General features: G+C 33.7%; 1 protein-coding gene across 4 annotated transcripts in view; it reads right to left on the reverse strand.

Moving 5' to 3' along the window:
- LOC142334213 (neprilysin-4-like) overlaps positions 1–15,576 on the reverse strand; it is a 112,650-nt gene that overhangs the window by 23,892 nt on the left and 73,182 nt on the right. For all 4 annotated transcript variants that reach the window (XM_075382054.1, XM_075382055.1, XM_075382056.1 and 1 more), the window contains 4 exons: positions 14,885–15,096; positions 13,463–13,685; positions 8,818–8,994; positions 6,016–6,178 (listed from right to left, as the gene is read on the reverse strand). In XM_075382054.1, the coding sequence (XP_075238169.1) occupies positions 6,016–6,178; positions 8,818–8,994; positions 13,463–13,685; positions 14,885–15,096 (775 nt within the window). The remainder of the gene's footprint in view (positions 1–6,015; positions 6,179–8,817; positions 8,995–13,462; positions 13,686–14,884; positions 15,097–15,576) is intronic.

The following is a 15,576-nucleotide window of genomic DNA, read 5'->3' on the forward strand; positions in this document are numbered from 1 at the left end:
GACGCTAAAGCTACACTACGATCTTAATTCATTTATACACGTTTCTGTGCAAACGTGTATAAATGCTGCACCTCGTTCAATTCCAGCCAATTTCAGTAGAGTCAATCTTTTTATCACTATCGAGTCTATCGTAAATGTTTATGTTGTAATTTGCGTGTTAACTGCAGTTCACGGTATTAAGTATTCACGGCAGTAGATTTATACAGAATTGCCGATAAATTTTTAAGTGGGCGTAAGCGAGCATTAGACGATAGTGAAGCATTAATAAGTGTACAGACGAGTGTAGTTCCAAAAATAAAATCAAGAATACTTAAATTTTTGGTTTACCAGTACTGAAGTAAATGAAGAAGAAAGGCCCCTGTGTGTCATTTGATCAAAATGTTTGGCAGCAGACGGCATGAAACCTAATAAACTGAACATTTGGAAACACTTCATGGTGAGTATGTTAACAAACCCCGAGAATTCTTCATATCAAAAGTAAAATCATATGAAAAGCAAACATCATTTTTAAAAAAACACTTTGTCTGTGAATGAAAAATCTTTAGTTGCCTCTTACAAAATTTTATATAAAATAACCAGATGTAAAAAGCCTCACACCATTGGTGAAGAGCTTATTTTGTCAGCTGCAGTTAAGATTGCAGAAACTATGTTCGGAGATAATTTTGCCAAACAGTTGCAGTCAAATGATACTATTGCCCGTCGAATTGGTGATATAGCTGAAGATGTACAGCATCAGCTTTTCGGGAATTTGCGTGACGCATTGTTTTCAATTTAGCTTAATGAGGCAACAGATATCAATAAAAATGCTCATTTCACTGCCTGTGTTCGATTTTGTAACGGTATATCAGAAGTAGAAGAACTACTTTTCTGCAAACCAATAGAACTCAAAGCAACAGCACTGTATACTTGAGTTTATATACTTTAGATTGAGATATTTGAGTTGTGGAGTCATCAACATAAGGTGACTTTCGGCCCAAAGAAAACCATTACGGTGCTCCTCAAAGGCTGTTTGGCAGTAAGGCGGCAGGCTCGTGTTTCAATGGCAGGCCAGTGCATAAAATACGTTCAGGCTGAAAAGTACCTCGGGGTATTTCTCGATGAGAAAATGCAATTCAAGAAGCACCTTCAATACGTTGCGGAGAAGGCTTGTAGTGCCTTCTTTGGTATTCGGCGTGTGGTCAGTCCTGATTGGGGTCTTAATTTTAAGATCATGCATATCTCGTATAAGAGCATCTGCAAGGCAATTATACTATATGCGGTGCTTGTTTGGGTGCCGTTTCCCTGCGTGATGGCGGCTCAGACGTTCGTAAGACCTTAACTAAAGGATTCCCTCAGAGCAGTGTTCTGAGTTCCCTTCTTTGGATCATAGAATTCGATTCCATGTTGCGTTTAAGGTTGCCGTGGTTTTTGTGTCGTCCCTTATGCTGACAACGCGCTGCTACTGATTGAAGGGGATTCGCGTAACGAGGCAGAGTTCCAAGCTGTTCGTGGTTTTGAGACACTCCGACTGTGAAGTCTCCAACACAAGATGATTTTCAGCCCAAAGAAAACCACAATGATGTTGCTTATGGGCCAATTGGGAGCTACCCGACGAATCCGGATCCGGACGGCTGGTCTCCCCATTCGGTACGTTACGACTCAAAAATACCTTGGTGTTATCGTTGATGAGAATTTCCGGTTCAAGGAACATCTACAGTATGTAGCAAAAAAAGCCGCTGATGCTTTTTACAGAATCCGTAGAGTCATTCATCCCGACTGGGGGTTGAATTACCGTACCATGCCTATCCTTACAATAGCGTCAGCAAAGCTATTATGCTATATGCTGCGCCTGTCTGGGCTCACCGCGTGGCTTTTAGTATTGCGCAGACATTTTGCTGCGAGCCCAGCTACCCCTCGGGCCCAGCGACTCCTCTTGCTTGCTGTTATAGAACAGTTTCGCGGGAGGCAGTCTGTGTTATAGCCGGAGTCAAACCAATACATGTCTTGGCTAATGAGCGTAAAGAACGCTACATTTCCAAGGTAAATAACCTATTAACGTCAGAACGAAAGCAGGAGATTGAAGACCGGGACTTTGCGTCTTGTTAATTGGGTGTAGGTCTGAATCTCTATGTTGCGTAAGACATAATTTTGATTGGTATGAATGTAGTACTGATTTAATTTTAAACTCGTTCGTTTTCTGAGGCATTCACAGTCACGAACGGTGCTGTTAAATCTGGAATAGGCGCGGGGTTTGCACTTCCGCGGTTTCGGTCAGTTAGTTTAAGGGAATGATGTTAGGTTGGATGTGAACATGTCCGTTTGAGGCCTACGTGAAGGCAAAATTTGATTTGTATTTTACTGATGCAAATGTCTACCGAGGCATTTACATCGGTGGCATCCCGACCGACGCCTGGCTGACGACTGAGATATAATTAGTTAGAGGGTCTAAAGACGACCTCCGGTAAAGCCCCTCAGGGCTTGGAACGAAGGGGGTGGTGTGGCGACCGGTAACGTCACAAAGGTTGGTGTCTTCCCCCTATAGGGTTGGGTGCTTGTGTGAGCGGATAGGCTAACGTTTAAAAGCTATCGGGACATATTGTTGAAGGCTCAACGCCTTAAACTTTTAACAGTAGCGGGTGGCTACCGTACGATTTCACGGAAGGGGATCTTGATGATTGCGGGCGTGAAACCAATACACTTGATTACGTCAGAGCGGCAACAGCGTTATTGTCGCCAATTAGGTGAGTTAACAAAGTTCGGGAAATTGAACAACAAGATAATGCTTTGTGGCAGGCCAGATGGTATGAGGCCATGCCCACAAAGATATTGCGTTCCAAATAAGTATATAACGCAATATCTTTCTGGACATGGCGCTTTCCGGAACAGGCTGCAGAGGTTCGGCCTAGCGGACTCAGTAATATGTCCGTAATGCGGACAATTGGACGATGTACATCATGTTTTGTACGTTTGTTCAAAGTATGAGTTGATACGCACGGAGACTATCTATCGGCTCGATATTATCGGGTCGTCGCTGGATCTCTGTGTCAGTTGGCGAAACCAAGCCGAATAGATAATAATTGAGAATTTCATACACTATTTGCCATTTATTCACACACTATTTTCTCATTTAGGGTGCCGGCTGGGATTTCCTTCGTTCTTCTTTTGTTTGTTTTTTAATTGCTAATTTTTTGTTATTGGTTTGTTTTGTTGTAATTGTGTTGTGCTGAACTCGACTTCTTTTACTTTCAGGTAGGTAGTGGATTTTAGTTCCTTTCCTTATTTTGTTTACTCGGCCTTGTTTGAAAATAATAATGTAAGATGTGTTTTGTTTTTAGTTTTGTTGTTTTTTAGAAATAATACTATACCAATGGAAATGTCACATGTGGCATTCGCATCGGTAGCATCCTGACTGAAACAAGAACAAGGCTGAGAGGTGCCTTTTGCTGAGGTTTTGAAGATGACCTCCAGTAAAGCCCATAAGGGCTGGGTATGGAGGGGTTGGCGTTGCGATTGCAACTGTTACATGGTGGGTGTCTTCCCCTACGGGGTCAGGATGACCTTGAAAGACTAGCTGCATATGTGTTTCGTTCTTCTGGCAAGTTTTCTGCTGAAGTCCTTTCAGTGATAAAGCCTTCCGACGTAGCTGGAATATGAACCTAATGGGGGCCTTAGTAGTTGGAGGATGCAATGCACTCCCCATGCTGGAGGGAGTTAAATGTGCTGGCAGTGACATAATTGCAGGGCACAGGATGTAGACAACACATCTGGGTAATTGTATGCATGCAGAACTGCCACTCTGGGCACTTTAAATTTCCCTGTGAAAATCAGTCTTATTAGTTTTTGAGCCACCCTCATATGTTTTGGCTATAATGGCTGGCGATGAAAATTATTTAAAATTAAAATTTTTGGAACTACAAACCAAACCAAATGTAGTAAATATGCTGTTTTAATCTTTTATTTTGAAACTTTTTAGTATCTTGCTGTTTTCATCTTCAGTTATTGGCACTGTTGTTCTCACCGAATGTCAACTACAGCCATTAATGATTTTGTTAGATAAGCAAATATTTGTTCAAAATATAGTTAATAAATTTGTTGAATTTGAGTCGTGTTCATTTAATTCATTAATATTGTGAGTTTATGTAATTTCTAATGTTAAAATTTTAAAATGAGGCCCTCTTTTATGAATGGTTTTTAAACATCAAGTTTGCTTACTGTGTTCAATGGATTTTTAATTTACATCTATAAAATTTACTGGCTAATGTTGATTCTATATTGCTATATAGAGCTTTTAAGTAGTACTCATTGTATATTAGTTTAAACCTCTATCCTGTTTCATCTATATAAATTGTTGGGCATTTGAAGCAGTATGTATTATTCCAGGAGCATTGCATTTATTTAGCAATTGAGTTCCATTTTAATAATTTGTATGTTTAAACATTTTTTTTTAATAATTTTCTTTTGTTTACCATTATGAAGGTACAATTTGTCCAGATTTTAAAAAATAGAAAGCTACCTTTATTAGTTTTCTGTACTTTTAAAGGTATGTTTTTATTGGTTGCTTTCTGTGTGAGATGACAGAAAGAAAATTTATTTGTTTACACATTAATTTATAATGTTAATTAACATATTAATTTATTTATTTAAATTAAATTGAGAAATTTAATTTATAGTGTATTTTGTTTACATATGATGGTTAGTCAAATATAATCCGGACTTTTGTTTTCATGGCTACTACATGAATATTAGTGGGGTTAAGTGGAGGGATACTGTTGGTGAGATGTGGGAAGGTCAAAATTCACTTCCGTCTAGTCAGTAGTCATGTCAGAGCAAGAGATTCTATGTTGATTGTGCAATATATCATGAATATTGTTTTGAGATATTTTCATTTCTCAAGAATGAGGGCATCAAACCCTCCCACATATTTTGACTAGATTGCAAGCACAGTTTGGGGACTTGATGTCATATACCCAAGTCTATGACTGAGCCAAAAAATTTAAAGGAGGGCATGAAATTGTAGAAAATTATTCACAATAGAAATCCAGGGATAAGTGTGATTGATCTGTGACCTCATTGAAGATGATTGAGGCACTTTGTGGTTGAAGAAATTGCTTTGCAATTCCATTATCATGGATTCTGTGTAGAGTGGATTTCAAGACTTTTGACCCAAAATCAGAAACAGGCCTGACAAGAAATTCGCCCTTTCATATATTTCAACAAGAGAGAAATAATTTTTGCACTGAATAATCAAATGTGCTGAGACATGGGTTTCTCACACACCCAAGTTGAAATCAGGGAGTATGGAATGATGCACGAATGGTACAGTGGTGTAGTATATAATTTGTATAATGCTTGTTGTTGATGAGTATGCATATTTGATTAATGCACTGCAAAAAGAGTTCTGTTATTCTACTCGTACATATACAAAAAAGAATAACATCCTGACATACTCAAATATGAGGAAATATATAGAACCTAAAAACATACATATAATTATATTTAAATGAAAAGACAGCTGATATCCAGCACACTTTGACCATTTTTTATATAAATGTCTTTCCAATTCATAAAACAGTCAATGATGCCACGTTAAATATAGCATTCCCAGTCACTGAAGATGTTCATAAAAACAGGTAAAAACATTTTGAAGTAAATAATTCTTGAAAATATTGTATTTATTAAATTTAGTTTGGTCTCTCATTTCAAATGTATGTTGCTTTAAATAATGATATTGCTTTCTGGGATGTAAGTAATCCAATCAACATATTTTCTGCCCATGTGTAAAAAAAAATTAAATTAGGTCAAATAATCTGGAGAAGCATAAAAGAAACAATGCAAAATTTCTTTTCTTTTCATCAGTGTTTTGTTTTTGTAAAGAAAGCTAGTAATGCTGATTCAGGCCAATACAAGCCTATCAAGATGAAAAATCAAGACAAACAAACTGCAAATATACACTATATTATGTAACACACATAAAAGATTGATTCTCTAATTTATTATGGAATGTTAAGGAAGAAAAAAATTAAATTGGTTACTTACTAATCTGATTTTTGTTTCTACTATAGTAAGCATTGACAATAGCTGGAGCTGTATTCCAGATGGATTTGTTCACAGCAGTGCCTAGATGTGACTGTTCTACTCTTGTTAAATGCTGAAGAAGGTTCAATGTATTCTCAAAATATTTTTCTGGATGAATATTTACCTGCAAAAAAATTAAAAAGAATTACTAGTTAAATGCTTTTACACAGTTTCATGTGGCTACTTACATTAATCGTGGATACTATGAGAGTGCATTTTCACTTTTTGTAGTTCGAGTACAAAAAGGAAAACAAGAAAATTTTACAGAATTATTTGAGAAAAATATTTTTCTTTTACGTAATACTCATATGTATGATTAAAAAAGTATTTACAGGAAAGTAAAGCCATGTCTAATGTATGTCTGAGTAAAATTTTTAATGAAAATTTTAATTAATAAAATATTTTCATGAAATACTTTGAAAAAAAAATAAACATTTTTGAAATAACAATGAAAATTTTAATTCCTTTCAATCACTTTAAAAATACAATGAAATAGATTAACATGTGAGTAGTTAATTTTTTTCAGTGTGTTTGTTAAGGTCTTTCAAAATCCTAAATTATCTGTGATACAGATTCTGAATTTCTAAATGTAGACAGATTATTTTTACTCACAACAAAATGGTGCAACACAATTTAATAAATGATTGAAGAATGAAGAAACTGGCAGGTTTAGTGAATACTAGTAGCAAATATTATTCGCACAAAATTAATAATGATTTTAGTTTTGATATCTTCTTGATATGGATAGATAATTTGAAATGAGCCAAGAATCTTGCAGGAACAGCATTAGAATATTTATTTAACCTGTTGGATATGACTTGTAATTGCTTTCAAGATAAGTTTCTGGGTACATCATTCTAAAATAATGTTTCTTTGAAAGGGTATATTTTAATTAAAAAAATAAAGATGTTATTTTATTTTGAAATATAAATTTTTTACAAACATTGTTATTATTTTTCTGATAGCTTGCAGTATTCTATGTGAGTGATTAATGTAATCTATTGGGAGGTTAACCACCCTCTCTACTGTCACTTAACAAAAATCTATCACTTATAGTGTATGATTTATGTAGAAATAGTTCATTGAAATGTAGGAATGCTACAGTCAATATGTAGCAATAAAACCTGTAAAAAAGTGTCAAAATAACTTCATTTTTTTATGCCCTTCATAGACATTTCTAATTTCTATTTTATGTCTTGGAGCAGCATTTGTAACCCTGGTTTCTTATTAGGTATTGAATGTTTGGTCAACGCTCTTGTTGAAGTTTCTTCTTTGTAATTTAAAAAAATCCTTTAAATTTTTTTCTAGCAGCATCATTAACATTTTTTCTTTCATTCAGATATGTTGCTTGATGCAAACTTTAATGTTTTTCTGCAATTGAGCTAACTTGAAGAAGTTGTAAATTTCATATTTGGTATGGGACGTTTTATAAAGCTCTATCTTTATGTTTTACAAGAGTTCCAAAAAGATAAATTTGCTAAGAATGTTTGCCCACAAGAAACAGCTGTAATGGGGGTTTATTGTACATTTACAGTGGTTATTCGTCAGCTGACTTTATTAGTTGGTCTTGTCTTACACTAAAGTTTTATTGATAACATCTTTAATTATATTAACTGCAATTAGAATTGTATTTTGCTGATGGAAATTTATTAGAAAAATAATATTAGGAAATGTATTTATATTGAAAAGTGTACATAGAAAGTTCAATAAAGCACTATTATTATTACTGCAAGAGTAGTTTTGTAGTATTATTACTACAAGAGTAGAGTGCTGCATTATGTGCTATCATTGCCACCTTCACCCTTTAACTGATAAGCTAAAAGTTGCAGCCTTATTACAGTAATCTAGTGACTTAATTTTGCTTCAAACCATGTGGAAGTTTTTGAGTAATCATTTTCCAATTTTTTGTTCTTTTTTTTAGTGTGTTAATTTTTTGTTTTAATGTTTTTTGTATATCAGTAATGCTACTAATATTTCTATAACTAATTTAGTAACAACATTCTTTAATGTTCAGTCTTTATTTATTCTTCCTAAGGCTTACATTTGTCTTGGAAGTATCAATATATTTTTTTAATGTAACTTAATAAATAGTTTGTGGTTGTTTAAATTTCAAAGTAATATCATGGCTGACTGACATGGACGAAAATATAGAGAATAATGCTAATAATACATTTAAAACTGTACTACTCTGTACACTTCATGGACACCATAAACATTCTACATTACATATTTAAAAAAAAAAAAAATCAACATTGTCACTACTTTTTAATGATGTCCTAATAATTTAAATATATTACTGAGATTATCCTTATGATGGAAATATGTTGCTTGTACTTGGCTTCATATTTACCCTTATCAGCAATCAATGAATGCAAACTTTATCAAATATTATTCTCTGTTTACTGCAAGAATGTGTATTCAGAAAGTAATTTTTTTTGCAGTTTTCACTGATATGGAATACTTGCAACACACTTCTGTTTCACCATGGTAATGTTAATCGCTGCCTGGAATTGTATGTAGTTATCTTCAGCTTACTAGTTAGCAATGCAACTGACTAAATTGTTTTAACAGTCACTGTAAAAGTAAATAGAGATTGTGAAAATGATTCATTAATATTATAGTTTCTTAATTCATTAATACATTACTGCTAAATTAATTCATTAACAGCATAATAATATTATTGAGTTATAATACTAAATACTAAATAGTCCTAATTCTAACTTCTAAACAAATACCTATCATTTAATCATGAAAGAAACTCACATCCTTGTACCTATCATTCAGTTGAGTTGATGATAAAATGTAGTCTGGATAACCCACTTTTAACATCATTGTATCTACTTTTTCAATTGCTAAGTTTTTGGTTTCAGCCCCTAACCAGTTTGTTATTTGAAGAATTTCATTAAAAGCCAGCTGAATTTCTTTGGTCATAGAAAGTGTCTGTAAGAAAAGAGTAGTGAGCAAAATTTTATCTGTAGATTTGTCTTTTTTATTCTAATAAACTTCATTCACTTCACACATACACATCCAAGCACACACACACACACACACACACTCCACAATTGCTATAATACAATAGAATATAATACATCATAATATATACCTAAGTTCATACAACTAGATACATACTTATAAACAGAAGCAGCGATGACCTACAGTATCAGTACACACTATAATCAAACAATTATATCAGTAGGAAAATAACATTAATCATTATAATACAAAACATCAAAATAATAAACACCATAGTACATACCAGAAATATGTATTTACAACAGAAAGCAGCGAAGACCTACAGCATCAATACACACATATTCATAGTCATGATCAGGCACCCTTGTGCACAGATTTGTTCAATATGCATTAACTGAAATATTAAACTTCATGGGTAACTGTTTGATGTTGATCAAGATTTGAAATGAAAAATAAAAATTATTTCAGTAACAGATTCTAAGTTATTTAAAAAAAAATTTTTCTGGAAATATTATCCACATTTTAACCTAGTTAATGTAAAGATAAAACAGCTGACTCTTTGGATCTTAATGTCCAAATAGTTTTAGTGTGATTGAAAAAAAAAAACTTAATGCCACTTGTAGGCAATTTGTATGAGGTAATTAGTATTTTAATTGAGGTCTGGAATGAATGGCTTGATGAGAACTATACTTCATTTTAGATATATTTTTTTTAATTTTATATTTAAGTAAAAAGCTTAGTTGTTGAAATGGGATGATAAGACCCTATAGATCTTCTTTATTCACTCAGTTTTTATTTACAGTTTTAAACTAATGGATTTCAACAAGTCTTTTCTGAAAACGGTTCCAATTTCCATAGCACCAAAAATATACTTTATAATTTGTATCAATTTTTAAAATCAGAAAAACTAAAATCAGACATTCAAGCATTCACACAAGGTATAACCTGGTAATTTATTCCTCCCTCTTTACCCCATTTTGGTGGTTTATGGGAAAGCACAATCAAAAGTGTTAAATTTCATATGCGTCATGTAAACAGTCGAATGAAAATATATTTTTATCTACAGCCATATGTAACACCAATGATGTATGTTGGAATCACCATCCATGCCAAATGGTAATCACCATTCAAATCTTATTAGATCTTGGTAGCCAGGCAAGTTTTTGCACATATAAATTTGCCTGAAAATTAGGAAACTTAATAAAAATGATCTCCCCATTTCAGGAATAAATAACTCATTATCTCAATTCAAACAGTGTTACATTTAGATTACACTCTCATTATAAGAAATTTTCATTCAAAGTGTAATGTGCTGTTTTATCTGATATATCAGATAGCCTTCCATCAACCACATTTGACATCTCTAATCTTAATCTTCCTTGTAATATATTTCTAGCATATCCCAAGTTCAACATAGCAAATAACATTGACATACTATTGGAGCTCAATTCTATTTGAGTCTTATATTGCCTGGGAAATTCATTCAAAATTCCAGATGTCCTATTATTCAGGAAACTAAATTAAGATATATACTTAGTGGTCGTCTTCCTAATAACAATAAGAGCAACAATACTACCACATCTTTTCTTGCTCATAACACTCATAAAATCTCTCAATTGTACTTGAGAATTTCTGCAAGATTGAAGAAATTAATACTGATGCTTCAGTTAATGAAACCTCTAGATGTGAAAAAGATCTTCAATCCAACACTACTCGAAATAATCAAGGCAAATTTGTTGTTTTGTTACTACGCAAAGATAATAACATTCAACTAGGCAATTCTTTGAAATCAATCCTGATTCTTTGGAATATTGTCTACAACACTGTATTCTGGGTTCCATTACCGCTGGGAATCATGGTTGTAGGGTATGCAGATGACCTTGCCTTCGTGATTGAAGCGCCCACAATGAGGGAGTCCATTGCCCAAATACAGGAGTCTATGCTGTGATTAGAGACTGGATAACAGGAGCCTTGTCTGGGGCCATGGACTAACCATGGCCCCAGACAAGACTGAGATCATTTTTATAACTACCAAGAGAAAACCAACTTTGATAATGGTCCTTGAGTGTCAGATGGTAGTTTCGAAGGCTGCCATCAAGTATCTAGGTGTTTGGGTGGATGCAAGGTTATGCTTTGACACTCATGTTATGGAGATATGCCAAAAGCCAGAAAACGTGAGTTGGCTAATAACTTGTTTGCTACTAAATAATGGTGGGACCCAGCCAGAAGAGGAGGAGGTTGCTGTCTAGCGTCGTGTCCTCTGTGGTACTATATGGTGCTGAAGTATGGGGTGGAATCACCAAATATGGTAAATACAGGGGTGCTCTCAAAGGTATGCAAAGAAGGAGCTGTCTCCAAATCACAGCATCATACTGCACAGTTTCCCGCAAGGCTGTGGATGTCTTAGCGGGAATATTACTGATAGACTTTGAGATTCTTCGTAGGAAGAACTAGGGAGATGAAAGAACTAGGTGCTCTAACACCTGCTGAAAAAATGGGACTGGCCAGGTCCATCATGGAAGATTTGAGAAGGAAATGGCAGAGGCGGTGGGATGACAGTGAGAGGAGTTGATTGATGTACTGCATGATCAGGGACCTGGAAGGTTGGTGCAGATGTACCCATGGCTTACTGGATTACTATCTTACACAGTTTCTGGCGGGACATGGGGGATTTAGAGAGTACCTTTATAAGTCTGGACTTGACTACTCCCCATATTGTCCAGTTTCTGAGTGTGGATGAGACAGCATACCACGTTTTTTTCAGCTGTCCCAAATTTGAGGATCATAGGAGCGAAGCGCTGAATGCAATAGGTAGAACGGATATGTTTTCACCTGAGGAAGTGCAATGGATCATTCTTGAGAATGCAAGTAATTTGACAGTCATAGCAATGTTGGCCAGGAAGGTAATGCAGGGGCAGTATGCCTGGGAGAAGTCCTGCAGGTGACATAAAGACTGAGGAGAGAGAGAGACTGGAAGAAGGTGTGGAAGTACTTATCAAGCAATGTGCATATTGAATTTTCAATTCTCTGCTGCAAAAAGGGTTAGGAGCATGTTGTTATCAGTAAAAGGTAACAAAATTGTGTTCTATGGTTCACCATTAAAAGGTTTAGACAACTCATGTTGACTTTAAATGACAAATCTACATTTTACAAATTACCATGTCATAATAAGGCTAAGAATGATTATATTAAATAGAATAATGGTAGAAAACTGCAGTAAATGGAAACATGAAAGAGGTTAGTTTTTTCTTTAGTACTTAAATTTAACTTATTTGGGCATCTTGTGTTTTGGAATAACCTGTCTCATATTTTAATGAAACTTTCATGGAAAGCTATTTTTATCATGCTGAAATGTATTCATCTTTAAAATGAAAAATTTACAGCAGAATGCTGTATTGTTTTACAATTAAGATAATAAATAACTTAACCTTTAAGGATCCTTATAAAACCTATATAATTAAGACTGTAAAATTGAAGTACATGAAATCTGCATAAAAGTTTTCATCATTCTCATGTGTATGTTGCAATCTGTTCAACTAGTGAACAATAAGCAACTGCCAGCAACCCAATGAGATGAGGATGATATGTATAACATGTAAATGAAGTGGAGTCTTGTATAGACTCAGGCTGGCCATTTGTGAGATATGTGGTTAATTGAATCCCAATCTACTGTCTAGTATTCAAATCCATATCAAAGCAATTAAATTTTACTAGGATTTAAACCTCTGAACCATCGACTTTAAAAATCAGCTGTTAAATAACTGATTTGCAATGATAAGTTAACCATTGGACCAGCCTGGTGGGCTTTAAAATTGAGATACTTTTGAAATTTCAAGTAGGGATCTACCCACCTTCCCTGTCAAAAAAAGTTTTTTTTTACTGGTTCACAATTTGTTTCACAAAAATGTCAAATTAAAGAGAGTTTAAAGGAATGGATGTAAATTTAAAACAACTTTATAAAAAAAATGTTAATTCTGACTAAATGATTTAAAATGTGCATAATAGAAGTATTTAGTAATTTATACTTAGCTGAGTAGGAGATCATGCATATGACTATCTGGTTGAAGCCAGATATTCCTGCTATGTATTCATATTATGCATAACTATAGTATTTATTTTTTTAAACACATTTCAAAATAAGTATGTAAGCACAACTTTTAATCATTCCTAAAATGAAAATTATTACAAAATAATCATTACACTTTATATTTTTGCAGATGCTTAGTAAGTTTGTAGCAGTATGTCAGTGTAAGCAGAATTTACTGGATAAAGTTTATGTATGATAATCAGAAATATTCTTACTCAAAATATCCTCTTTAAAAATTTAGTTCAGCAAGACTTAGTATGTGGATAAATATTTAATTAACGAGAAGTTAATAGATTTATACATATTATCTACTACCATATTAAAATTTAAATGTGACAAAAAAATTACATCATTTTTGCTGTTTTCATCAAAGTATTTTCTAACAAACATAGCTCCAACTGCTTTACCCATGTTACTGTTCACTTGTGTAATACAGTATTTCCATCGAGGTGGTGCTCTTTCACGACCAACTAAAATGTAGTAGAATTGTTGTTTCGCTTCTTGGTATCTGTCATCTAAATTATTCACTCTATGTCTGACGAAACGCCATAGCAAGTAATTTGCAACAATCCTACAACAATAAAAAATCTAATTGATTTTCTGTTAATGAAATATTATTAGCAGAAAATTCAGTTAACATTACATACCAACATATTAAAAACTAATGTCTCATTAGTAGATGAATAATAAAATATTTCTGGATATACACATGTACATATATATTTTTATATATATATATATATATGTATATGTATATGAATATTAACTTAAATGTAATTTATTTCCTCTTGATTGGATAGAATTATATATGATAAAAAGACATATGTAACTTAAAAATATTACCTTTATTAATTTCTTGGGATAACCAATCAACTACATAAACTTTTAAATTATTTATAAGTTTGTAATAATTAAAATTTACGAGGCCTGTAAATAAAGTAATGAAACTGGTTCAGAAAAACTTTTTATTTACAATCCAATTATACATTGACTCTTATCACCTTTGAAATAGTTCCCTTGGGAAGCCATGCAACACTTCAAACTGTCTTCCCACTCTTCATAGCAGTGTTGGAACTCAGAAACCATAATAAAAACGGAAGAAAACTCCTTATGGACACATCATTAAAAACTTTGAGCAATGCCAATTTGTTTTGGTTGGTAAATGATAATTGCCAACTATGATTTGATAAATAGTGTCTGGATGGACAGGTTTTAGAGTGAAGAAGATCATTCGCCTTAGATTGAGGGAGTAATTTGGCTTTCTAGACTTACCAGCCAAATAATTTCTAGGCAGGATTTGTTGCTAGTCTATCCCTGAGTAAAATTCAGAGAGTAACTTGACTGCATATCACTATATATATATATATAATTACAGATGTTATCTCAGTTGTATGGCATATTACTTTATTTATTTACTTTTTTTTTGGCTGTATTAGTTAGAAAGATGCTCCTTTATACAATCTTCAGCTTATTGATTGAAATAATTGGGTTATTAATGCTAGCATGGAAACACTAATGATGATATGATAAAAGTATGCAAGACATACTGTAGGAAAATTTCAGTATTAGAACTTGCAGATTCTTGGTTCTGATCCCCATTGAAATTAAATAAATGTAATTGAAATAAATGGTTCTAATTGACCTCGTACTTATGTGTGTCTCTTATGAATTATTAATAATATACATTGATAGTATTATCATTAATAGGAAAATAGAGAGAAACATCTAAAAATACTAAATTTCTATAATATTACATTCTATTTTACTAACCTAGGAGGTGTTTTATGAATGAGTGAAACAAGGTCCTGAACATAACGTAATGCAAATATAACAACTGGTTCAGAGTTATTACAAGGTCTGTTTAGCAGAATAGTAAGATACCTCTGCCAGTCAACCTCTGGTATGTATGACTTTAGTTTCCCAACAGTCATTCTTCGATAGAGCCCACTCACATTACGCCTTTCATCTGATGCTGATGTTATCTGAAATTTAAAGAGAAATAATGAATCTCGCAGAATTCAGAAATTTAATAGAATTTTTCCATCCAGTTGGAAGTGTGCACTGGTTTCATGATGCCAAAGAAAGGTGATCTTCAGTGAATCCAATATTGATTATTAATGTCATTACTAAGGTATTTGAATGGATGGTTTACCTACACCTTTATGCAGTACTGAAGATGGTCCGCTTGAATCTGCATGGTTTCTGTGAAGGTAAATCCACTATAACTAATCTTAATGATATGCTAATCTTTACTACAGCAATGTTGAATCTCGTAAACAAGTTGATGTTTATTTTGACTTTTGTAAGGCGTCAACATGTGCCTAATGATCTACTTCTGTTGAAGCTTAGCTGCTTCGGTGTTAGTGCAGCAATGTTGAAGTAGTTGTGGAGCTATATTACTGACAGACCTTTTCACGTGAAAGTGTTCAGTAGGGTCTCTGGTGAGTTCAAGGCCGTTTCTG

Source organism: Lycorma delicatula, chromosome 1 (assembly GCF_047948215.1).
Source record: "Lycorma delicatula isolate Av1 chromosome 1, ASM4794821v1, whole genome shotgun sequence".
NCBI classification, from domain to species: domain Eukaryota; kingdom Metazoa; phylum Arthropoda; class Insecta; order Hemiptera; family Fulgoridae; genus Lycorma; species Lycorma delicatula.